This window comes from Syngnathus scovelli, chromosome 7, assembly GCF_024217435.2.
Source record: "Syngnathus scovelli strain Florida chromosome 7, RoL_Ssco_1.2, whole genome shotgun sequence".
Lineage (NCBI taxonomy): Eukaryota > Metazoa > Chordata > Actinopteri > Syngnathiformes > Syngnathidae > Syngnathus > Syngnathus scovelli.
Window position 1 is genome coordinate 130,001 of NC_090853.1, and position 22,955 is coordinate 152,955.

Sequence of the window (22,955 nt, forward strand, 5' to 3'; positions counted from 1 at the left end):
AAGGGGCCTTCTGGAGACGCTGGGCCTCAAGGTGAGGTTATAACATGTCGGTCAACTTGAATCCTAAAACACTAGTTCAATTGTCCTTTATCAGGTGCTTCTGGACCTCAAGGTGAACCTGGAGCACTTGGTTTCATTGGCGAGCCAGGCCAGAGAGGCTCCAAAGGGGATCTGGGACAGCCTGGGGAGCAAGGACCACCAGGTACAGATCCTATCCCATGTGCTTCTCATGCTAATCACAACCACAGAGGTGGCCGTGCTGCTGTTTCCAAAGATCTCGAAGGAACTCTTAAGTCTGAGCAAGCAGAAAACTCCAAACTTGTCTGTCTGTTCGTCAGGTGTGATTGGGCCCCCAGGCCCCAGAGGTCGGCCAGGGGTTCCGGGTCTTCCTGGCAATACGGGTGCTGACGGTCCCACTGGACCGCAGGGCATCTTTGGACTCCAAGGTGAGAAGTTGTGGTGTTTGTGTTCATTTGATTTGATCTATTCATCAGTGTAATGGCTGCCAGTGTGAGCTATGCGTTTTGAACGTTAGTAAAACCTCACTCCCCGTGAGCTCATATAGAGTGCTGACTGCTTAGCTGTCAGCCCAGGCTTTAGCCTCAGTGGTCAGCGCTCCCAAGCCGGTGACGGTCGCGGTTTGGGTTTGCGCCCTGCGTGGGGTGGGGCGGCTTGGAAAAGCCACCTGTTACATTTGTCAATCAATTGGTGGAACAGGTCCTCCTGGACCGCTGGGACGTCATGGCCTCGATGGACTAAAGGGGGTGAAAGGTGACATTGGCACCAGAGGTATGCCCACTCCTCTAAATGGAGCAATGAGCTAGTGATGCCCAAAAGTACCTTTCTGTACAACAGACGTCGTCTGTTTACCTTATTTCCTTCATTTCTTCAGCAAAACTTGCCTGTGCCGTCCGTCTCTTCAGGTCTCGGTATTCCAGGTTCCCAAGGTTCTCAAGGTCTTCCGGGAGATAAAGGCCCTTCTGGTCCTCCAGGTCTCCCAGGTTCATCACAGCCTGGTCCTCCAGGACCTAAAGGCCCTTCAGGAGCTCGAGGTTAGTGATGTTGTTTTCTGGAGGACTCTTGGGCCCTACAGGTATCTTCGCTATTTGCACTGAGGTACTAGTCTCACTTTTTATTTATTTGTCCAGGGCCACAAGGACAAGTTGGGCCATTGGGTGAATCTGGACCTGCCTGTAAAAATCCTCCTTCGGGTATTTCGGGAGATCCTGGAGACCCTGGACCAGATGGAGAGTCAGGTCAGATCACAAGTAACATTAGTGACACGTTAACAGTTGATCTGTGACTTGACTGACCTCAGACAACCTTGCAGGTTTCCCCGGCGACATGGGGGATTCGGGTCCTAACCCTCCAGTTCCTGGTGATGATGGGGACAGCGGAGACAACGGATGCCCTGGCCCAAAGGGAGACAAAGGACTTCCAGGGCCCAGAGGACAAGCAGGCACATGTGGAAATCAAGGGTTAAAAGGTGAATGTGAGGACGGACTGTTCATAGTTCTGGACTCAGGTTGTTGTAGTCCAGACCAGTCTGAGTCTGTGATGGTATTATTTTCAACATCCGTGTGAACAGGTGAGCGAGGTTCTCCAGGTTTGATGGGGATACCTGGAAATCCGGGCTCGAGAGGTTCGCCGGGACCAACCGGACCTCTCGGGTCTCAGGGCTGTACGGGTCAGGCGGGTCCAAAGGGAGAGATGGGCAGAGTTTTTCCCTGCTCCACTTACCCTTCACCCCCACAGGGCCCTCCGGGACCCCCTGGGCTACCTGGTCTACTGGGAAATATAGGTTTTCAGGGAGACGATGGATTTGAGGGACTCAGAGGTATGAGGCTGGGACAAGGCATTGTCCTATACAGAGTCAGCGATTGCGAGATGGTGACTGTTGATGTTGTGCTGCAGGTAAGAAAGGGGATGCTGGGTGCGTTGGGCCCCGAGGCCCTCTGGGGCCACCGGGGCCTGTCGGGGAGCCAGGTCGACGAGGCCTGGAGGGTGAGAGAGGTGCAGTAGGAGCCAAAGGTGAGACTAAAAGTTGAAATGTTCACACAAGATTCAGAGTAAAGCTGCAGCGCGTGTACCGGTCGGTGCAACTGGCTTTCATGAGCGGCTAACCGTTGTCAGCTAGTTTTGCTTGCTTTCCTAAATTCAGTTGCAGGTGAGCAGCGGCCTCTCACAGAGACACACCCAGCCATACCAACAGAATTGACTCAATAGAAAATATTTGTAAAAAAAACAATAGACATGGCATCTTCAAATGATGTTTTCTGATATAAAGTCGCAGTTTCTCGTCAGATGAGGGGAGTTGAGTTGCCGGCCGGCCGGGTGGCCGGCCGGCCGCGGCTGGAATTTGTTTGCGATTGCCCATGCCAGTGGTGTTGGGTCACTGAGCTGCAAGCTTTTTCTTCAGACTTGCTGTGCTCTGTGCTCAGGTGATCCTGGTTTGACCGGAGACCGTGGACATCCCGGACCATCCAGACACGTGAATGCAGGCTTCCTCATGGTCATCCACAGCCAGTCCAAAATGCCTCCATCTTGTCCTCGGGGGATGCAAACCCTGTGGTTGGGATACAGTCTCTTGTACCTGGAAGGCCAGGAAAAAGCGCACACTCAGGACCTCGGTACTCTTCTTACTTTTTTCCTGGTCTTGTCCGGAACGAGCCGGGTCGTCTGATGACCGGCCGACCGGACATGACTGTGGCCGTAGCTCAGCGGGAGCTGCGTTCAGACGCTGCACCAGCGTCTGGAGTTCAAAAGAGTCAAAACGAGTCGGGCCAAAACGTCTCTATCTTAATGATTAACTGCTAAGAAGTGTCTCGATCTTAATGATTAACTGTTGAGAAGATGAACGTGACCCAGATTGGCCAGCCCATTTTCCCTCTCAACTCCCATGTAGCGAGTCACAATGGCCCGGGACGAAATTCGCCACCTCCTGACGTCCTTGAGCCAGAAGTCAGACTTGCCATTGTTGGCCTGGCCCGACTCCCCAAAGTGCCAATACAAAGCCTAGCGTTCCTACAGTTGCGATCGGCCGCTTTGGACGCAACTCGTCTGCAGTCGGAGCACAATGACATTGGTGCCGCCGTGAGAGCGCAAAGGAAGGCGTTCTTCTTTTGGAGCCGTCTAAGCGTGTTTGTTGTGTTGCAGGTCAGGCGGGTTCGTGCATGCGCGTCTTCTCCACCATGCCCTTCGCCTCATGTAACATGGGAACGTGCTCGTACGCCGGCCGCAACGACAAATCCTATTGGCTGTCGGCCACGGCCGCCGTGCCCGCCGTGCCCGTGGGCGGAGCCTCCATCCAAGAGCACATCAGCCGCTGCGCCGTTTGTGAGGCGCCCTCTGCCCCCGTGGCCCTGCACAGCCAGTCGCCGGTGGGGCCGCCGTGCCCCTCTGACTGGGCGAGCCTGTGGACCGGATTCTCCTTCCTCATGGTGGGCATCGCATTTCCTGAAAAAAAGGCCACGGCCATCGAGTACACTATATCTATCTATATCTATAGATATATCTATAGATATCTATCTATACATATTCCAGAGGTAACATTTTCAAAGTACATCCCAAATGAAGTCATCCACAATCAAATGAAATGAACATTTCAAGGAATATTCTCCGCTTTCTGTCATCCCCATGCAAGCAGACTGATTGATGATGCTTTGTACAAGCAGCAGCTTACTTTACTTTGAAAAAGAGTCATTTTGGCAATTTCCCCATAGCCCTGGGTGTCAACAAAACCAGGAAGCCAAACAGAATCTGTGCCACCATGCTTTCAATGAAGGGGTGTGGCTTAGGGTTATTTGGCTTCAGATTGATTCATGATGGAAAAAGCCTTTTTCATGGGATCCATCCAAAGAAGAATGGAAGGTTAAAAAAACAAGAGGGGGGGAGGGGAAGCTTTTTTCAAAGTACATTTCAGTCTGAAGGTTGTTTGCTTCTGTCGCCATTGGCAGCACACGGGCGCCGGCGACGAGGGCGGCGGTCAGTCACTGACGTCGTCGGGAAGTTGCCTGCGGGACTTCCGGCCGCAGCCCTTCGTGGAGTGCCAGGGCCCCCGGGGGACGTGCCACTACTTTGCCAACATTTACAGTTTCTGGCTAACGGCGCCAGATGCTGCCGACAGCCGCCAGCACGCTGCCAAGGTGGGACGCTGCAACGTCTGCATCAAGGTGGCCCCGCCCTGAACGCCAAGCGCCCGCTTTTGCTCACCACAACTTCAAATTAAAACAAAATATATCTTTTGGATTTCCTCTCCTTGGGTGCTCTCCTCTTCCGCTCTTTCAAGCTCAACTTCCTGTCAGGGTCCGCTGGAACAAATGCCACCTATTGGCCAGGGGGGGGGGCTGAATACAGCTGCAGGCTGCCGCCTCGGCATACCAGCGAGCCGCCAGGTCGGCACTTTTGCCAGATGAGAGGGCTCCTCGGCCCGCCTTCTTCCTTTTTTCTTGAGTGGCGTGTGCTCCAATTGCCAAACTCGCTTCACACTGGACGATGGGGAGGTGGGGGTCGACTCGTTGGAAAATACAAAGTGCGCTCGCTGTCAGTAGCATCAGCATTACCAATCAAGTTAAGCGCAAATGCGGAAAAGTCAAGACTTGCTGTCGTCAAAGGCTAAGCGGCAAACGCTCACCTGTGTTGTGAAACGTTGACGGCTTTTCAAACAAGCGTGGTGAAAAGCGGGGATTCATTTTCCCTTGCGCAAGCCCAATGTATTCCTAAAACAACGTCCGGTTGCAAAAGCCATTGACAGTTGGGCTCCCGATCTTCTGCTCTGCTTACCTCTCCGCGGGGACCGAGCGGTTCCTCCTCTGCCCGAGGTCACGGGATGGAGCGGCGGCCCTGCTGCAAAAGCGGGAATGAAGGAAGGACACAAACGGGTACACAAGGGTCATTGCGGCCATTTCTCCAGCGAGAGCGGACGGATGACCTTGTAAGCAAGCATCTGTGCCAGGGGTGTCCAAGTCCAGTCCTCGAGGGCCGCATTCCTACATGTTTTCCAAGTTTCCTTCATTAAACACACCTGTGCAGGAGCCTGATCATTGAATCAGGTGTGTTTAACGAGGAAAACATGGAGGACTGCGGCCCTCGAGGACTGGACTTGGACACCCCTGATCTGTGCAATCATCAATATATTGCAAAAGTCTCTTTTTTCAAAAGCTGAGTATTCTTGCCCCACCCAATTTCAGCCCATTATAAAACAATGCAAGTGTATTTTTTCAATCCCATTCATCAGTCAATTGAGTTGACGCACAGGCAGGAGAAGTCAAGATAAGAGCCGCTCGATAATGCGCCAACAAAACTTTATTTTGCCAGGCCAGCCGTCACGTGACCCGGTACCGCCGCTCGGGAACATCAAGTATTTCCCCTCTCAGGGATAACGCCGGTCAAGCCGCTGTGTCACGTTTGCACCACTGACACATTTCATTCAAATGGACCCGCGACAAGCACACCAGACCCGAGCTGAGGTGCGGCTGCCGTTTACCGGTAGGCGCGTCGAAGAGCGCAAGCGGCGCTTCGAGGCGGGCCCGCCGCCGACCCATCTGTCGAGTCCGCTTTAGGATCCGGAAAGCCGGCTGCCAAAAAGTCCCGCCCCCCGAAAAAGTCCAAATCTGATGCCATCCTGGACCGTCCGGGAAGACTTTCTTGGCCCAATCGGTACTTGGCTCCTACCGTTCGTCCCGCCTGGAAGCCCATCGGGACCTGGCTGGCACCCCACGGCGAGTTTGCGCAGTCGCCATCGGCGTAAGGTCCGGGCGGGTCCGCCCGGGCGGGCTTGCAGAGGTAGCCGAGGGTCCGGGCGCGGAAAGCGCACTCCCTCGTGCGGTCCGAGCGAAGGCTCTCGCAGGGGTGGATCCCCTCGGGGGGCTGCCGGTGTTGGGCCCATACACGCTGCCGGTGGCCTTGGACGCCATCGGCGGGGAAAGCCGCCAGCGCGTTGGCGACGGACGGGCCGAGGTGCGACGGGATCGCGGCTCCGGGGAGCGCCTCCAGGGGTCCCGGCGCCGACACCCTCGAGCTGGCGTTGATGAGCAGGTTCCGACTGATGGGGCTGGGGTTGGCGATCTGGCCCTCGCACACGGAAGTGGCGCCCGCCCCGGCGCGGGCCTGACATAATTGGTTGATTCGGTGCACGATGCTGCTCAGGTCGCCGCCACCCTGCTGGTGCAGACCGGCGGCCATGGACAGCGGGATGGTGGAGGTAGACACCGTCACGTTGGGAGGCGCGTCCGAGTCCGAGAGCTTGCGGGGTCCCAAAGCCCTCGGAGGGCCCTGTTGGAGGCCACCGGACGATACTTCTGGAGTCTGGAGAGCAACGGGTACGACGCCAGATGTCTGGGGGTGCGGTGGATGAAGACCGCCGGGTACTGCGCTGGGAATCGGGGGGCGCGGCGGCTGGAAACTGACCGCAGTTTGGTAGCGGGGTGGCTGGATTCCGCCGGACGCGGCGGCAACCGGGGTCCGGGAGAGGCCCCGCGAGCCGACGAGGCCCCGGCCGCGCAGAGCCGCTTCCGATGCGTGGCGGAGGTTCGGAGGGGCGGCGGTCGCTAAGCTGTGAGGCACCGTCGGCGTCTGGGGCTCCAGCATGGGCAGGCGCGCCTCACCCAAGGGCATTACCCCGCCACGCTGTTCCAGCGGATGGTGGGCGAGCCTCCGCTCCGGTGGCTGCCCGTGAGTCTGGCGCGAGGACGCGGGCCTGAACCGCTCATGCGGGTGAAAAGACGAGGGGTTCATGGCGGCTCTGCTGACGTGGCGGTCACAGCCAAAAGAGGCCGAGTGACTCGAGGCCCCCTGCGACGTTGGCGCGGGCGGTCGCCCGGCCCGAGGACACTTGCGGCCGGACGGCACACTCACATTTCTCCAGTCGGGCGTTGGTCAGACGCCAGACGAACGAGATCCGGTCCGCTGAGGCGTGCGCCCAACTTTGGCGATGGCTGCGTGGCGTCAGCTTCTGCCTGCAAGTGGACAGCATGTGCGTCAGCGACACTTCCGACGTATGCAAGCGTGGGATGGGGGGGCAGCATTTTTTGACCGGCAAACTCGTTCCGACATATTTGCAAATACGTTTTTAGGCTAAATCCTAAACCAGAGCTGTGTTTTCCCTATAATGACATGCGGCATTACGGGGACATTATGAAACCGAAAAATGACAAAGAGGCAATGTTTGAATGCTGAAATCATGGAGATCAAAGGCTCAACTTTTTTTTTTTAACTTGCAATCCTGCTTTAGCGTTTGGCCTAGACTACAAGTGTGCCCGTCAAAAATGTTGCATCCACACGGGTAGCTTGAGGTCTCCGCAATATACTGTTCACAGACAAACGTTGCGGCCGACTCAAAGGCACAAATTCTTCCCAATCTGTGAAAAACGCGTTCTATTCATAGAGTTCAATGGCAACTTCCTCCCTTCTCATTCCAAGTGTGGACTCTGTCCATGCACGGCACCACACTGGCCCCCAGAGGGCAAAGAATTCATTGGCAGGATTTTGACACACCTTAACCAGGGAAACAAACCACGAATGACTGATGGGAGGAAACTGTCAAGAGTTTATGTATTTCATTTCTTTAAACTTTGAAATGAGGTTTTGCAATTCGGAGTTTGCCTCTCCAAGCCCTTGTCGAGTGACGTCAGATTAAAACAACTCGAGCTAGATATTTTGGGAACCTCCCACTTGTCCTGATCGGAAATCCCGAAACTGGGACTTCCGACTCCCCAGCAAACGTTGACCTCTTCGATGGGTCTGTGACGTCACGAGTGTCGATGCCAGGCAATAAACGAATAGGTGAGAAACGTAATTTCGATCTCTTTGTGTGTCTTGACATGCGGAGGAATTGACAATAAAGGAGACTTTGACTTTGACTTGAATAGCCGAGTGGAGACACGTGGTTGTCTCTCATCGTCGTGATCATGAGGATGACGCACAGCATAGCGCCTAGCTCGCAGCGAGCCAACACGTACGTGCGTTCGCACGTTCAGTCCGACAACACTCGAGGGTTCGTCAAGTGAGTGCGTTCGGAGAGGCAGAGCGCGCTCACCCCGGAGCCATTTGTTTACGAACGAAGCCTACGTGCTCCGAATGTTCGCATCTGCGGTGTTTGACAGTCGGAACGCCTAAAGCGCGCTACGGAACTCCTTTAATGGGGAACAGACGGCACATTTGAACAACGTTCGAATGACGGAGCGCGCGCTAGGTGACCATTTCCGAACGCACACTTTGGTCTTCCTGCTACGATGCTAGGCTACGGCTCGTGCTAGCCACTAGCTAACGAGAGCGTCCAGAGTGTCGAGCTATACTTACTTAAGCTCCTCGACTCTAAGGACGTGGCGCGCTCGTTTTGCCGAGGTACGATGACGCCGCTCACTTTCTCGACTTGAGCCGAATTGGCGACAGTGTCCGCTGAGCAGCCCGCTTGCCTGTTAGCCGCACCGCTCAAGTGAGCGTTCACCGCGCGTGCGCAGGAGGAGCCCCGCCTCCGCCAACAGCCTGTCTGTCGCCCGCGGAGAATGCCTGAGCAATCATCGAACGCTCTCGAAGCAATAATACATGGCGGTATTAATCTAGCTCAACAACACTACGAGCGCCGACGCAACCTTATGGTACCAAGCAATCAATTCATCATTTTAAAGAGGTGACTTCACGAATGGGTGGAGACGACATATGCCAACGCGCTGTCGTACCACCGGCGAGCCGAACGTGCCTACGGGGCGGCCATGTTGGCAAGGGCGCTGTAATGCCGTGACCGTGGGCAGTGCGAGCGCTTTCACATGAAATAAGACCTGGAAATTATACGTCATGACTTGCTCAGTTTTCACGAAGTTTACTTTTTGTCAACGCCCAAGTTTATGCTATCAAGACCGCATGAAAAAAAATAGTCCAATTGATTTTATGCTATTAAAAAGTTGTTCTCATTTAACTTGCAATTGCAAAGCTGTTTATCTTTGGCCAAGTTGCGGATTTAATTGGAAAGACGAAAAAAGCCAGTCTGGAAAGGAGGCCTTTTTATTATTGCGCAAGACAGGAGATGTTGCTCAGCGACCTGAGAGAGGGACGCCGCGGAGGATCACTGATGCACTCGCAGTAGTTTGAGCTCATCCAGCAGCTGCTGCTCCTTCTGCAACTTCTCCAGCTGAAACGACAGCGAGCGGCGATGAGTCAAGATAGCGCGGGCGGGGCTTCCCTTCTCGCTGCTGTTAAACGCCAGCCAAAGGACAGTAACGGGCGGGGGGGTAGCTGACCTGGTTCTTCTGCAGAACTTTTCCACACGACTGTTGCTCCTTCAGCTCCTCGATAGCTTTCAGCTTCTGCAAGGCAACGTCAACAAACGTGTGACAGACAAACAGCCGCCTCGCCTCGCCTCGCCTCGCCAACCTCCACCACTACGTGGACGAGGGAGAAGCACGCGCCCAGCTACGCTTGCAAACGCCGCGCTCGCTGTTGACCTTCTTGACGTTCTTGATCTTCTTCTCCATTTCGGGGTCATCGCAGGTCTCCGTCGATTGGTCGCGAGCTACGCGGGCGGACTCGGAGGGCGGCTCTGGCTCGGCCGCGCTCTCCTGCGGAGGACGGGAAAGAACGTGAGCGTTGCCGCACCAACGTGGCAAAATCGGAAGCTGGGCTCAGCGTCGCGACCGTCGGTCGGGGACACACGGTCGCGCAGGTCGAGACGCGTCGCCAAAAGCTTCCAATTGGGAGACGGGCGCTCTGCCACTGAGCCACGCTGCCCACCCCGATAGAAATTGCAAACGTGGCAAAGCTCAAACGTCACGGTTGCTCCGCTAATAAGCAAGCCTGTTGCTAGAGCAACAACTTGACGCTAGTCTGAGATGCAAATGTGATGTTTTTGTTGTTGACTTGTGGGAAAAGACAGCAGAAAATGAGCAGACTTATTGCTATCAAGTAGAAAGTTGCCTTTGCCATGACCTGTTTGGCAGCTTTGCGCGCTTCTCGTTTCTTCTGATTCTTCAGCGCCGCTTTGGACAAAGGCTTGTCGGAGGACCGCGCGTTTTGAGGCGCCTCCTCCTCGTGCTGCGGCATCAAATACAAGCGTCACGTTAGCGGCCTCAACTGTGGCTTGCGGTGACTTTTGCGCATACCAGTTTGGAAGTGGGCGCAGCGGGGAGGTGCCTGAGCGCCGGCGGTCTGTAGGCCTGAGCGGGTGCGGCCTGCGCGGCGCCGCCCGCTCCGGCCGCCTGCTGCCGGACCGGCCGCTCGGGGAAGGTTCCGTCTGGGAAGGGCTGCCAGCGGACTTCCCACAGCTCGCTGCCTTCGGGCGTCTGGTGCGCGTGCTCCACGCCGCCCGTGTAGTGGCGCACCTGGAAGCCGTTGCCCACGCGCAGCCGCGGCGAGCACGTGGCCGTCAGCACGTGCTCGCCGTCCGGACACCAACTGAAGTGAGTGGCGTCTGCGGCCTGACTTTTGGCGACCTGCAGTGGCACACGTGCTTATTTCTGGTGCTAGATTGGCTTCCAGCTTTTTTTTCCAGGCAATCAGACGCCGTTGCAGGTTTACCCGCAGTAAAAAAGCCAAAGAATTTGGGGCGGTGCTCCACCCCACCCCACCCCACCCCACTCACCTGTTTGTACTTCTTGACGTCCCAAACTTCCATCTGACCCCTAAGATTGCCGAATCCCGCCAGGACCAGGATGTGACCCTGCGGACTGGAGCATGACGTCAGACTCTCAGCAGGAAGAGGGCGGGCGCTGCCAACGGCACGTCCTCCTCACCTGTAGTAGGCGGCGTTGCGCGGTCCGGTCCCAAAGTCGAAGACGGCGTCGCACTTGAGGTTGAAGACCGTGGCCTTGGCCGGCATGAAGCCGTAAACCACACAGAAGTGGCTGGAGTTTGGACTCCAGGCCACGTCGTAAATGGGCCCGCTCTTGGCTGAGGGCAGAAAAGCGCCACGTGGCGAGTAAGCGTCTCCAGGGCGCATCCGTCTGACAGCCGTGACCTTCCGGCCGTGAGCTTTCCGGCTCAATTGCCTCCTTGGCGGTGCCGATTGCTCACCAAGCTGCACGTGCGCCGTCTCTCCGCCGACGTGAAGGTAGTGCAGAGTCTGCTCGCCGTAGTACGACGCGCCGCTCTTGTCCACCTCGGTGCTCGCCGTCACCAGCACGGCCGAGGCTGTGCCGACAATAAGCGCGCAGGTCAGACGTGTGGCTCCGAGGCAAGCGCTAAAAAGTCGTTAGCGTCTTAAATTTGATGTCAAGTCGCGACTGGGCTCCGGCGGACGAGTCCGACCGACGTACGAAGGAATGTAAGGTCGAAGCGATCGCCCTCCTGCAATTGAATTTGTTTTCGCTGCAGTTCAAGCGGGGTCTTTGGTGAGTCCGTGTCGAGACCCCCCACCTTTGTTGTTCCACTGCATGTTGACGCGGTCAGCCTTGAAGAAGCTCTTGGAGGCCAGGGCGGCGCCAGGCTCCGCCAAGTGCGGGTACTGGAAGAGGCGCACAAACGATGGCGCCCCTTTGCTGCCGGGGACGTACACGCACACCTGACGGGGAGAAAGGGAGGGAGGGGGCAAATGAATTGATCAGGTGGTGGCATTTGCGCTTCCTGCTGGCTGGCTGGCTGGCGTGGCGGTCTACATCCAACTTTTGAGCGGGCGGTGCATTGTGGCCTCCAAAATGGCCCAAATGCACCATTTGGGACACCGCTGGAGTGATTGGTTGCTCGCTCACCTTGCTGGGATGAGCTCCCGGTGAAAGCTCAAAGTTGGAAATTTTCTGCACGTGAAGCTTGTTGGCAATGACGTCTGCACACAAAAGATGCTTTAGGGTTAGCATGCGATTAGCATATGCGGCCAAAGTGATGTTTATTCGCTTGCAGCATGCTTGCTAACACTGTGTGTCCTTACTGAAATTGTTATCCTCAAAGAAGTGCAGCTCGTTGCTGACCATCCTGACGGCCATCTTCTCGTCTTGGGACCAGCTGGGACACCTGCAAGACAGCGCCCGCCGCATCAGCGTCGAGCCGGGCAGAGGCTCGCCGCGCCTCGCCGCTCACCAAGCGTCCGCCTTCTTCTGGAACAAGCCTTTGAGCAGGCCGCCGCCGGGCACCTCCCACAGACGGAGGTTGGCGTCGCCCTGAGCCGCCTCGCCGCTCTCTGGAAAGACAAAACGTGTCTCGGTCACGGCCCAAAGGCGCTTTACAACGTCTGAGAATTGATGGGCGCGGTGACAGGCGGCATTTTACAAAGCACGCCAAAATCGGGAACGGGCCGGCCCGTCAAAAACAAGCCCAAGTTGTCAACACTATGTGTGTATTTGTTGCCTGTGTAAGCAGTGTGAGTTGGCCTAATGAAGGTGCGCAATGTTCTTACTGGCGTAGGGCTGCCAGGTGACCAGGATGTTGGCGAGAGGAGAGAAGCGCAGCATCGCCGTCTTGGGCAGCTCCAACGTGGCCACCGGGGAGCCGTCCGAGGTCCGCGCCACCGACACGCTGGCCAAAGGCGCATGTCAACCGAGGTTAACTCTGGGCGCCCATTCCAGCTGTTCTCAAAAGTAATGAAAGGCGTACCCCAAGGTTCCGTGCTCCTGGAGCCTACACTTGTTGACATGACTGTCGAGGTGTTAACCTCGAGTCAGGGGGCCACGTATATGTGAATGTTGATGACCGAGACACCCGACCGACCGACCGACCCACCGAGAGAGACACTGTAGCCGTCTGCTCCAGACCGGAAGTGGGAGACTGGGGGGAAGGGGGTCAACACGCCGCCCCAGTTTCCCCCAAAGATCGCCGCCACATAGCGAGGCACCTGACTGAGCTAACGGTGTTGGCAGAGGAGGGCACATGTCTGGAGCCGGGTGCCCGGAAGTTGGCCGCGAGAAAGGCGGGCCACCGAGGCTAGGCGGCCGGGCTGCCAACATTGCGCCTTTTGAGAGACACTGGAGCGACTGCGGGTACCCCACCAACGGCCGTAAAGGGAAGGTGGCCTTTGGCTGTCACCACTGGCGGCACTGAAGGGCCCAAACGTTGGTGGATGCAAGCAGGAAACACTACCAGGAACTGACACCTGAACTAACCGTGTCTTTTTGCAGAGCTTGGCATCTCACCGATGCTCCACTGCTCGAATGAGGGCAACCGAGTGGCTGGCGAGAGAGTCGAGATTCACAAAATCACATACTCACACTTTTCCATTGCACCACGCCAACAGCGAGCCATCACTGCTGAACGTCAGGCATTGGCTCGCACGAGGATCCCTGCGTGTACGCACGCACGCGCGCACACACACACACACGCACACACACACACACGTTCAGTCACACGCTGCCTGATGACATCACTGATGATGTCAGTGTTGGGAGATCACCTGGTGAAAGTGGCGTGCTCCTGGCAGGTCGGGGGACCGCAGAAGAGCGACGTCCCGCCCGACTCTCTTACTGAAACACACAAAAGTCACAAATGCAAACTCTCTCAGCCACCATTCATCCATACTGTGCGTTCTCACGAGTGTTAAGGCTAACCTCAATTTTAAGAGCACAAGAAGAAAATGCACGGTGGGGACATGAATCACAAATCAACTTGCAATGTCAATGTGAACATTGACACTCATTCTCACTATATTGCAGAGAAATTGGCAGAAGTGTGGAGCCAAACTTTGTCAGCAACCCCAACATATAGTCAACCATTTTGAAGTGTGGAGCCAAAATTTGTCAGCAACCCCAACATACGTATAGTCAACCATTTTGAAGTGTGGAGCCAAAATTTGTCAGCAACCCCAACATATAGTCAACCATTTTTAAATGAAGCAAATTTGTGAATGCCAACTTTGCCGGGGGTATCTCAAATGATGGGGCAAACATTCCGGGACGCTCTGGAGCCCAAACGCAGATGAACACAATACTATACTCAAGTGGAGAATGAAATTGTGTCCAACAGTGTGTATGTGTGTGTGTTGTGCGTGCATTACGCACTTTTGGTTGCTGAATTGAGGTATAGCGCACGTGCAAAAACAGAAAAAGCAACTAACGTGCTCAACAAAAGCACGTCAAAAACACTGACGTTGAAAAGAAATAAGACGAAGGAACGAACCTGCTAAGAGCGGCACTGGCGGCGCCATGTTCACGTGCCGGAAGCGGAGTACACTCCGATCGGAAAAGCGTCATAAGGAGGCGCGTCGCTCACTGCCACGTCTGCGTGCTTGCGTGGAGTTCAGCTTTAAGAACACGTATCCTATTCGCTTTACACTTCAACTCGAGTTGGAAGACGTGGCCCACTTACGTTCCATTTTTAAATGAACAATCGTAATCACCACCCAGCCGTGACATCATTTTCAAACGTTTTTGTGACTCGTTTGACGAGAACAGACAGGTCGTGAGACACTTTGTTTGGATACTACAACTTCCTGTTTAAAAATAAAAGTCTAATGAGTCCTTTGCGAAGCGAATAAAAAAAGGACGCACTAAAAATGCCTTTCTTCTCCGCTCAAGTATAAATTGGATCATGAGGTTCAATTCAACGTGAGTTCGTATTTCTTTTCTAAATCCAACAGTAGCGCAACACGCAATTTGATGTTGAAACGCGTTTCGGAAGTGAAGTTGGAGGCGCGGCTACCTGGAAGGCGGAAGTGGCGTTGGGTGGGCGTGGCTTAGTCTTTTTGAGTACGTCGACAGGCGAAAGTCGCCCCTACTTCGAAGAGCGCCTCAGCGAACGACTCGTAGTAAATAAGCAAAGCCGTCAGCCAGTAGGCACGCTTGAACGACACGATGGTGGCGAAGCAGAGGATCAGGATGGCCAACGAGAAACACAGCAAGAACATCACGCAGAGAGGAAATGTGGCCAAGTCCACGGTGAGTCCCAAGTCACGCAAGGCGAGCGATGCAACACGTCACAGTCAAGCCTCCATCACATGAACACACTCACTCTATCTATATCTACTCAGTGTGATTGTGGACCAAAACGTTAGCCAGGCCCGAGTCCGAAAGTAGACTGTCTCATTCGTGACAGACCAGCGCTTTGCCTGAAGTTGAATTGATGATGCTTCGGTCCATCACGTCAGCCAGGGAAATTAAGTAAGCTGTTCTCCAAAATGAAAGTTGTTGTTCGCAAATGAGAGCCTCTCTGCTTTCACCAAGGGTGAGAAAAATCGCAAGACTGGAATCAAAACCATTCGGACTCCTTTCCATCGAGGGGCAACATGAACCAACGACTAAAGCCCAAAGTTGAAGTTCTGAACAAGGCACCGAAACCATTACTAAATGATCAAAGTAGATGACGCCAAGTTAGGTGGCGAGGAACTGCTTGAAAGCTCCCCAAACCTTATGAGCTAGCCCGTGCTAAGAGCGCAACGCTAGCGATGAATGTCAGGAGCCTCAGTGAGGTTGACAAGTCAGGAGGCGGTTGCGCTGGCAGCCCGATTGGCGCTAACGCTCCTCTTTTTGTTCCAGAGAAACCTGACGGACGACAAAGGCGTGGGACCCTGGCTGCTGGCGCTCTTCCTCTTTGTCGTTTGCGGCTCAGGTAGCTTGGCTTTGGCTTCCTTCCCTCCTTCCTTCAGCCTTCCCTTGGTCGGCCAAAAAAGAAAAAGTCCGTCAAACTTCCCACAATGGTGAAGACGCCCTGAGATTGAGCCGGAGCCAATTTCGCCGGCTCCTTTCACGCTTTGCATTGTGGCCGACGTGAGCCGTTTCTGTTGACGGGGTTCGCAACAGCGGGCGGGCGGGCGGGCGCACGGTTCCGTACCGGGGGAGCACGCCAAGCTTATGATTGGCGAGCGTCGGGCCGCGTCCTTGGCTCCGCCTGGGCCCGACCCAAAAAGCCAGCGCGACCGTGTCGGAGCAAAGAGCGCAGAGCTCTTGCCAGCGAGCGGGTCCCGGAGGGCCGCCCCTTTGCCGGAGAAGGCGGCCCGCCGGGACCCGCTTTGAAGTGCCACCTTGAACTGTTTTCACCTCTTTGTATGCGCGCGCAGCTATCTTCCAGATCATTCAGAGCATCAGGATGGGCATGTAATGATGACGTGGCCACCGGACGCCCCCCCCCCACACTTCCCCCCCAAGATACATTCCCGAACTTTGACCTGCGATCATTCCCGACCGGGCTTGCCACGCACACGCATCCACACGTGCGCGCTTGTTTGCAGAAGGTGGCGCAGCGGACGACCTTCTCGCTGGTGTTTACCTGTGCCTAAGCCCCACCTCCGCTGGTGAGGCCTTATCGGACAGACGGGCTGGGGGGGGGCTCAAAGTGCACCTGACGACCAAAACAAGAAGGAGCGTGCATGTGTGTGTGTGTGTGTGAGAGAGAGAGAGAATAAAGTTTGACTTCCACACCAAGCGTGAGTTTCTGATGTCATTTGGGCATCTACAATGCACTTTTCATTGACAGTAAAGGCTTTTAAAAATGAGCCAAAGAACAAAGGTTGGAAAGATCCATCTTTTTCATTTGCATACTGCTTGAGCCAAAAGGGCAATCTCCCCTCAATGCTCGTCCACTAAGAAGGCCAGTCAAAGCTGCGTGGGAAACGCTCATGGAGCAGCCCGTGCGAGACGTGGCCTCCGGTGGAGCCCTCCGGTGGAGCCCTCCGGTGGAGCCCTCCGGTGGAGCCCTCCGGTGGAGCCCTCCGGTGGAGCCCTCCGGTGGAGCCCTCCAACGCGAGCGGGCGGCGCAATGGCATCAATGGGCTGGCTACTCACCTCAAGCTTCCTGCAGCGTTTGCTTCTTCAGACGCCGTGAGATCCATGTGTGACGACGAGCCGTACCAAATCGAGGTGCGATGAATGATGTCGCTTGCGAGCGCTGTCGGGACCGCTGCTGATGTCAGCCCCCTCCTCACTCGCTTGTTTGTTTGTTTCTCTTGGAAAAACAAGTTCCACGTGTCTCCGTCTTTTCACTTTTCTTGTGTCCCTACGAAAAGAAGGACTTGTGTCATTTACAATTTCCACTCTTATTAAAGCTCCACTTTCACCCATAAAGGGGGGGGAAAGCGTTGGGGCAAATTGAGCAGTGCCGATGGAAGGTTCAAATTCAAACCTTTCCCATCTGTAGCCAAGGCACGCACGCACGCACGCACGCACGCACCTGCAGCAAATGATCAGCCAAGTCAGCTCATCAGCGCCCGCCCAATCACGATGCCTATGACTTGAATCTGGATGATGGAAAACAGGCTGGACGGAAAGCGGCTCCGCAGGACCGCCTGACTTGGGCAGCCTCTGCTTTCTACCGGTAGAGGGTGCTCACACGTGCCACCGCCACCACAACAGCGGCAGCGGCAGCAGCAGCAGCACTCCTTTTTAGCTTGTCCAAAACAGTCCATCCGGACACGAAAGTCAGAGTGACTCGAGGAGCAAAGCAACGTAAAACTTACTTTTCAGTCAAGTGAGGCGCGTTCTTCTCCTCCTCCACTTCTTTTGCCAAATGAAAACACTCAAGCCACGAATCGGTCTTCGTCTCCTTGCAAGCCGACAACATTTTGAGCTACATAGTGACGACTACCGGACAGGAAGGTCATAGCACTTTACGAATGCCACTACTTTTCAAAGTCGGCGACGTGTCAAGCAGTCATCTTCCGTATTAATAATATTTCGGCTCCAAATTCACAGCTTGAAGGCTCTCAGCCACCAGGGCTTGTGCTTCTCGCCACGCAAAATGCTCCAATGACACGTTTGTGTCATCATGTCCTCATTATCAGTGTGGCAGCGTTCCTAGAAAATCACAATGGGCGAGACCGGCGACTTTTGTGAGCAGAGGAAACCTTTGTGCTCAATTGTGACTTTTATTCAAGCCAAACGTTGGCGAACCCCAAACGAGATTTAGAAAAAGTCAAGGCGACGTGAGCGGACATAACTATAATAAAAGGCAGCCACCACATCGCCACGGTAACCAGCATCCGCCGTCGACGTGACGAGTATTATTCACGGCCGTTGTTGATCGTCGGCTGCGCTTGTCAGTCATTTCTAATGAAAGTTTCTCCGGCGGCCCGCTTCGTTTCCACGGCGACCGGCCCTTTCCAAATGTTTGCCACCTGACCGCCGAGACAAGAAAAGACGTCAACCATCTGACACCAGCTTGTTAAGAGTCAAGTTCAAAGGGCACCCCCTTAGCGTACCTCGCATGCTAACGAGATGTACGCCACTTTGCTCGCAGCTGAAATTCATCAAATGAAAGATGCATGAGCGCTTCCATCGTTCACAGTGCTTAATGATGCAGTTGTTGTGGGGGGGGGGGGTAAAAGTCAAAGTGAGCGGCCAAATCTACTGGGAAAACTGGAAAAGAAATCTAAATACTCCTCCATGCACTCTAACGTCATCAAATTCTCTTAAAGGCACTCCGGGGCCTGCTTTGGACAGCCCCGCCCTAACGGATGCAGAAGCACATCGTCACGTCGCGGCGCTTTGCGGGCGGGTCAGCTGCGGCCGGCCGGCCGGCTTCCGGAGTCGGACGCTCCAGGAGTTGGCGGCCGGAGCGCCGCCACGGCCGTGGAGGTGGCAGGTGTAGACGCCCTCGTTGAACTCGTTGGCCACGATGCGGAGGTCGCGACCTTTCAGCGCAATATGTCCCGGGACGGAGGCCGCGATGCGCTCGCCGTCTTTGTACCAGCTAAGGGCACAAACACAGAGGGTGGGTCAACCCGGTGAGCGACACCCACCGGTGTGCCGTGGCGTGTAGCGCGTGCGTGCGTGCGTGCACACTGCCTAGCGGACCTCCATCGCGGGCCTCTCTCTCCGGGGTTTCCTCCCTGTTTTAGCGGTTTCCCTCCCAATAGAGCGTGCGGCTGGACTGACCTGACTTTGGGTGCGGGCCATGGTGGGTTCTTGGTGCCGCAGCGGAAGCCCACCACCTTCCCGCGCGAGACCACCTTCACCCTGACATTAGTGGGCGGCGGCAGTGTGGTCATGGCCTCCGGGGCCTCTGAAAGGGAGGGGAGGGGGCGCGTTGTGAGTGGACTGGATGGGCCTGCGTCAGGCCGGGCCCAACTCACCCGAGCACAGGCGGCAGCGGCGCGGGCAGGTCCTCATCATCAGCCGCTTGCGACGTTGGCACAGGCCCGAGCCCGCCCAGCGCTCGCACGCCCGCCTCTTGTCCACGCAGCCTGAGCGCAGCCGTTCCAAAAAGACACACTGGTCTCAGTCACGTGCGCGTGCCCTCTCACACGAGAGGCTGCTGGCCTTCTGACCGTAGAGCCTCCGTATGGCCCGGACGTCATCGGGCCCGACGTCCCTCTGGCCCGTGGTGGTGGCGTTGGGGTTCATGAGGGCGTGCGGGTCGGCCGAGTGCCACAGACCCAGCACATGGCCGATCTCGTGCGCCGCCACCTGGACCAGGTCGTTCAGCCACACGCCTGCACAAAAGCCAAGGTGACCCGAGTGACCGAGAAGGGCGGGCAGGGCGTGGCTTCCGTCACGCTACCTCGGCTCCAGCTGAAGCGGGACCTCCCGATGATCCAGAACTCGTGCTTGTCAAAGTGGATCTCACCACGTGGTGGGAGGAAGGCGTGGGCCAGCTCGCCGTTGATGCCATCGAAACACGGATGGAGAGGAGACGACGCGCAGTCTGAGTGGTTCAACGCGTAGAAACCTGGCGGCGGTACACACAAAGAAAGGCTGCGTACGTGCGTGCGTGCGTGCGTGAGGTGGCGGGCGACCATGCACACGCCACACGCTCCCTCCCGTTTCCTGCACGTACACGTACTTGCACGCCCGTTTACACTCACAGACGCACGCGCGCGCGCGCGCCGGGTTGCACTACCGATGGTGATGTCTGCGTCGCGCTGGCGGACTTCGGTGAAGCTGAGCGGCGACACGTCGCTCCACTTGGAAAAGGCCGAACTGAGCGCCTGCCTGGTGGCGTCCGCGCTCAGCGTGTCGGGAAACGACTCCAACCTGACACGCAAACGCGCGTGCGTGCGTGCGTGCGTGAGTGCAGGCTCGATCGAGTGAGTTGGCCGCAAGTGTGTGCGCGGTGTTCGCGGCTGGCCTCACTTGTACGTGATGTTTGCGTGCGTCCACTTGTACCCGAGCGGGTTGATGGTGTAGCGCTTGCTAACGCGATGGCCCGATGAGGACGCGCTCGTGTCTGCAAACACCTGCAAACACAGCCATCGACAACCGTCACTGGCGCTTCCTCCGTCGGCCACAAGAGGTCACCAGCACACACGCAGCGATCGGTTATATCGATACAGCCCCCGACAGCGCGCGCGATCATAAAGTGACTTAATTGACACACGCAGACTCACACGCACACTTTAACACAGCAACAGCAACTTATTTGATCACGCACACGCTCTGCACGTTCACGCCCAGACACTCATTCAATGTTGCAACCACCACAACTTGACGTACTCGCAAACTCCCCGACAGACACACGCATGCAAAATCACGCTCAGACTCGTCCACACACACGCGCGAAGTGACTTAATGGCAGAGACGCGCGCGTGGAGTAAACGCTCCGACGACTCCGCGGAAAGTCCCGCATTACGTGGACTGGCCTGTGACGTCACCATCAGCGCCACCAGGAGCGGCGGGACTTCCATGACGTCACACCGTCGGACGCGTAGCTGTCAATCAATCGGAGATAGGCTCATTTCCACGCGTGAGCGCGAAGCAAAGTTGCGAAGCGAAGCGCAGAGCAGAGCCTTGTGCGGATTGTGAGGGGTGGTGGGGGGGCGGGGCGCTGTTAGGTCAGGTGAGCCCCCAATTTAACAACTTAACTCTTTCACTTCAACTCTTATGTCAAATGAGAGCGAAGCTCATGAAGCAACATGCAAGTTGGACTGCGTCGGGCTGAAGTGCGCCCTCTGGTGGGCAGAATGAGCAACGACAATCGCTTTGATTGCAAAATTGCAGTGCAGTAAATGAATGCAGTCTCTCTCCACGGGCCGGATTAGACCCCATGACGCTGTCATGATGACGGGCCAGACAGCTTGGCACCAAAAATGGAACCCGAGTCTTTGTGAATCAGCCCCAGCCCCGATTTTTTTGGCCACCTTGCTAAAACAGCCATGGTTAAAGTGCCATTCTCAGAGCGCCAAGCTGGAAGTCATCTTGAGAAGGCCCATTTTACGGCAGTCCAGCGACTGCATATGTCAGCTGATTAACTAAACTTAAATGGGATGAATCCAAAACATTTTTTATTCAATGCAACACAAAACAGTGGTGGCCCACTGAGATGCGCCGCTTGCATAACAGCAGCAAGCAAGACATCAAGAGTTTCATTGGCACAATTTTTCCATGCCTCGCGAAAGCCGCCGGCCGGTCTTGATACGGCGGAGACGTGGATCCGTCCGTTTCAAAACCTTCACAAAGTCAAACGGAGAGTTGCAAAATGGCCACCGCGGGACGTCCCTCCCTCTGGCATTCGCGTTTGCGGCCGAGACCAAAGACGCACATACGCACGTGTTCACCGGGAGAGAAATGGCCGCCCGTTCCAAAAACAGGACTGGAAAAGTGAAAACCGTGACCAGCCGTCGTTGGAACGGCAGCTGTCCCAAAAGCCTCATCACAGGCCAAGCGAGTTGCTCTTCAAGTCTCGGACATCTCCTTCGGGGATTCCGCCTGGACCTCGTTGATCTCTGTGTTGTCGGCCCTTCAAAGTTAGCTCGGAGGTGCCGGCCGGGGCTGGCTGTCACGTGACACACGGGGCGTTTTCACTGGCATCCGGTTGCCACGGAGACCAGGAGGGCATGGAGCTTGTCTGTTACTTTTCTCACCAGGGAGAGCGGCCCCAACCACTCCGCCGCGCACACCGAAGCTTGGGACAGCGACTTTTAGGAGACGGTGGGACTCGTCACACCGCCCGGGAAGGGATGAGCGCAAAGACGTGTCGACACGGCCATCTGCGCCATTTTTTCTTTAGGTTTCGATTTTCTTATCCAGCTGACAAAAATCAAAACCTAAAAAAACCACGGAGCAGTGGTGTGAAGAGTGGCGGTCGTCACGGCGACCCGACAAAGTCGGCGCGAGGCGTTGTCATCCACGTCGACGACATCGTCCTGGAGACCGAGAGGCAAAGGGCACGGTTACTTGCCGCCGGAAGTTCAACGCGCCTGCCCGGCAAACTAGCGCGCTACTGCTAAAAAAAAAAAAAAAAAAAAAAAAACTAATCCTGATCCGGTTGTCTTCACTTCAAGCTATCCATTTGACTGTTTGCAGATATTTGTGTCTGACGGCGAGCGGCCGGCCTTAAGACTCCTCACAATGATACTGAAGATATCCGGGACAAGTCTTTGCCATTTGTTGGCGGGTAGGCCAAATTCACTGTTGGCAGTGAGGGAAAGGCACGACCTGTGGTCAGCATGACAATTTCCCGCCCCAAACAAACGACTCCCAATATCGTGGCTGGAATGCGTTCCGTGCAAGATGACTGCGCCTCGCCTCGCCTCGCGTCGCCTCATTGATCATATGCCATGATGTCGTCAAACAGTATCGCGCGGGTCTCTCTTTATTTACATCTCGTCGGCTACAAAACATTCTTGCCTGAGTTATACGTTGATCTTTTGGGCTTTCGTTTGTGCGACCGGGTCGGTGGTATTGCACGTCTTTCCTGGGGAAATCGAGGTGGTCCCAAAAGTCAATAAAAACAAACCGACGTGACGTCACGCGTCTTTCGGTGTGTCGTTTCAACTAGTCACAACTCAGTTTCTGAAACGGCGAAAGAAAAGAGCCATTCGCCATAAAGACGACAAGGTTAACTCGTCAAACTGCCTTGCAAGCCAGCCAGTGAACCGTGACGTCATCGCCGCAGCCTCAGTGCAGTAGGATGTGCGCGCGCGCGCGCGCGCCTTGCTTGCTGCGGCAACAAGCTCGCACGAAGACAACGACGACTTAAGTCGAAAGAGGTGAAAATGTTGTTTTGTCCTTACGCTGCGTGGACTCTTCCCACCAACCGTGACGAGCGGACCGGCAATCCTTTCCTCCTCCTCCTCCTCTTCCTCCTCCTCCTTCAGCACGTTCCGCCTCGCTCACTCAAGATGGCGGCCGGCGGCTGAGCTAAGACTTCCGCTCAGATAGCGCGCCGCCGGC

The 22,955-nt window shown here is 55.7% G+C and overlaps 5 protein-coding genes across 9 annotated transcripts in view; 2 read left to right on the forward strand and 3 right to left on the reverse strand.

Moving 5' to 3' along the window:
• The window catches only part of col4a4 (collagen, type IV, alpha 4), a 17,304-nt gene extending 13,056 nt beyond the window's left edge, over positions 1–4,248 (forward strand). The window contains exons 36-47 of the mRNA XM_068651361.1: positions 1–31; positions 95–202; positions 339–446; positions 718–789; positions 924–1,052; positions 1,149–1,256; positions 1,331–1,486; positions 1,589–1,837; positions 1,915–2,031; positions 2,442–2,630; positions 3,157–3,440; positions 3,957–4,248. The exon at positions 1–31 is cut by the window's left edge and continues 44 nt beyond it. Of these exons, the coding sequence (XP_068507462.1) occupies positions 1–31; positions 95–202; positions 339–446; positions 718–789; positions 924–1,052; positions 1,149–1,256; positions 1,331–1,486; positions 1,589–1,837; positions 1,915–2,031; positions 2,442–2,630; positions 3,157–3,440; positions 3,957–4,187 (1,782 nt within the window). The 3' untranslated portion in view covers positions 4,188–4,248. The remainder of the gene's footprint in view (positions 32–94; positions 203–338; positions 447–717; positions 790–923; positions 1,053–1,148; positions 1,257–1,330; positions 1,487–1,588; positions 1,838–1,914; positions 2,032–2,441; positions 2,631–3,156; positions 3,441–3,956) is intronic.
• A 1,038-nt stretch (positions 4,249–5,286) lies between these two features.
• On the reverse strand, positions 5,287–8,711 carry LOC125972373 (protein FAM222B). Its single transcript, XM_049726027.2, has 2 exons — positions 8,299–8,711; positions 5,287–6,956 (listed from the first exon to the last, which is right to left on the reverse strand). Exon 2 carries the CDS (start codon positions 6,733–6,735, stop codon positions 5,482–5,484), a length of 1,254 nt encoding a protein of 417 aa, XP_049581984.1. The 5' UTR covers positions 6,736–6,956; positions 8,299–8,711; the 3' UTR covers positions 5,287–5,481.
• A 273-nt stretch (positions 8,712–8,984) lies between these two features.
• eif2a (eukaryotic translation initiation factor 2A) lies at positions 8,985–14,341 on the reverse strand. Of its 2 annotated transcripts, XM_049726012.2 has the most exons (16): positions 14,032–14,337; positions 13,310–13,379; positions 13,128–13,199; positions 12,320–12,438; positions 12,004–12,103; positions 11,855–11,937; positions 11,679–11,752; positions 11,347–11,491; positions 11,005–11,121; positions 10,725–10,881; positions 10,574–10,658; positions 10,095–10,424; positions 9,922–10,026; positions 9,441–9,554; positions 9,237–9,302; positions 8,985–9,127 (listed from the first exon to the last, which is right to left on the reverse strand). In XM_049726012.2, exons 1-16 carry the CDS (start codon positions 14,057–14,059, stop codon positions 9,062–9,064), a joined length of 1,731 nt encoding a protein of 576 aa, XP_049581969.1. In that variant the 5' UTR covers positions 14,060–14,337; the 3' UTR covers positions 8,985–9,061. The 2 variants fall into 2 exon arrangements, with proteins under 2 accessions (XP_049581969.1, XP_049581970.1); XM_049726013.2 differs by lacking the exons at positions 12,320–12,438; positions 13,128–13,199; positions 13,310–13,379 and having other exon boundaries at positions 14,032–14,341.
• Positions 14,342–14,573: 232 nt separating this feature from the next.
• LOC125972399 (stress-associated endoplasmic reticulum protein 1) lies at positions 14,574–16,271 on the forward strand. Its single transcript, XM_049726067.2, has 3 exons — positions 14,574–14,789; positions 15,387–15,459; positions 15,908–16,271. Exons 1-3 carry the CDS (start codon positions 14,706–14,708, stop codon positions 15,946–15,948), a joined length of 198 nt encoding a protein of 65 aa, XP_049582024.1. The 5' UTR covers positions 14,574–14,705; the 3' UTR covers positions 15,949–16,271.
• Positions 16,272–17,667: 1,396 nt separating this feature from the next.
• Positions 17,668–22,939, reverse strand: mmp23bb (matrix metallopeptidase 23bb). 4 transcript variants are annotated; one of them, XR_007482794.2, is made up of 9 exons: positions 22,796–22,939; positions 20,423–21,925; positions 19,917–20,020; positions 19,345–19,817; positions 19,112–19,276; positions 18,917–19,027; positions 18,720–18,846; positions 18,044–18,534; positions 17,668–17,959 (listed from the first exon to the last, which is right to left on the reverse strand). XR_007482794.2 is itself a non-coding variant. In XM_049726029.2 (9 exons), exons 2-9 carry the CDS (start codon positions 20,465–20,467, stop codon positions 18,315–18,317), a joined length of 1,131 nt encoding a protein of 376 aa, XP_049581986.1. In that variant the 5' UTR covers positions 20,468–21,925; positions 22,796–22,939; the 3' UTR covers positions 17,668–18,314. The 4 variants fall into 4 exon arrangements, 3 of the variants coding, with proteins under 3 accessions (XP_049581986.1, XP_049581987.1, XP_049581985.1); XM_049726029.2 differs by having other exon boundaries at positions 17,668–18,534; positions 19,345–19,512; positions 19,627–19,817; XM_049726030.2 differs by having other exon boundaries at positions 17,668–18,534; positions 19,345–19,512; positions 19,684–19,817; positions 22,796–22,935.
• Between the last annotated feature and the right edge of the window lie 16 nt (positions 22,940–22,955).

Bases quoted from the DNA above. Each gene is read 5' to 3' on its own strand.
- LOC125972373 (XM_049726027.2), bottom strand. From the start codon at position 6,735: ATGAACCCCTCGTCTTTTCACCCGCATGAGCGGTTCAGGCCCGCGTCC.
- eif2a (XM_049726012.2), bottom strand. From the start codon at position 14,059: ATGGCGCCGCCAGTGCCGCTCTTAGCAG. The intron at 10,882-11,004 runs GTGAGCAATCGG...TTCTGCCCTCAG, and splicing joins GACGGCGCACGTGCAGCTTG to CCAAGAGCGGGCCCATTTAC. The intron at 10,425-10,573 runs GTGAGTGGGGTG...GTGCCACTGCAG, and splicing joins ACGTCAAGAAGTACAAACAG to GTCGCCAAAAGTCAGGCCGC.
- LOC125972399 (XM_049726067.2), top strand. From the start codon at position 14,706: ATGGTGGCGAAGCAGAGGATCAGGATGGCCAACGAGAAACACAGCAAG. The intron at 14,790-15,386 runs GTGAGTCCCAAG...TTTTTGTTCCAG, and splicing joins GAAATGTGGCCAAGTCCACG to AGAAACCTGACGGACGACAA. The intron at 15,460-15,907 runs GTAGCTTGGCTT...ATGCGCGCGCAG, and splicing joins CTTTGTCGTTTGCGGCTCAG to CTATCTTCCAGATCATTCAG.
- mmp23bb (XM_049726028.2), bottom strand. From the start codon at position 20,467: ATGGAAGTCCCGCCGCTCCTGGTGGCGCTGATGGTGACGTCACAG. The intron at 19,818-19,916 runs GTGAGGCCAGCC...TTTGCGTGTCAG, and splicing joins CACGCAAACATCACGTACAA to GTTGGAGTCGTTTCCCGACA. The intron at 19,277-19,344 runs GTAGCGTGACGG...GCTTTTGTGCAG, and splicing joins CCGCTTCAGCTGGAGCCGAG to GCGTGTGGCTGAACGACCTG.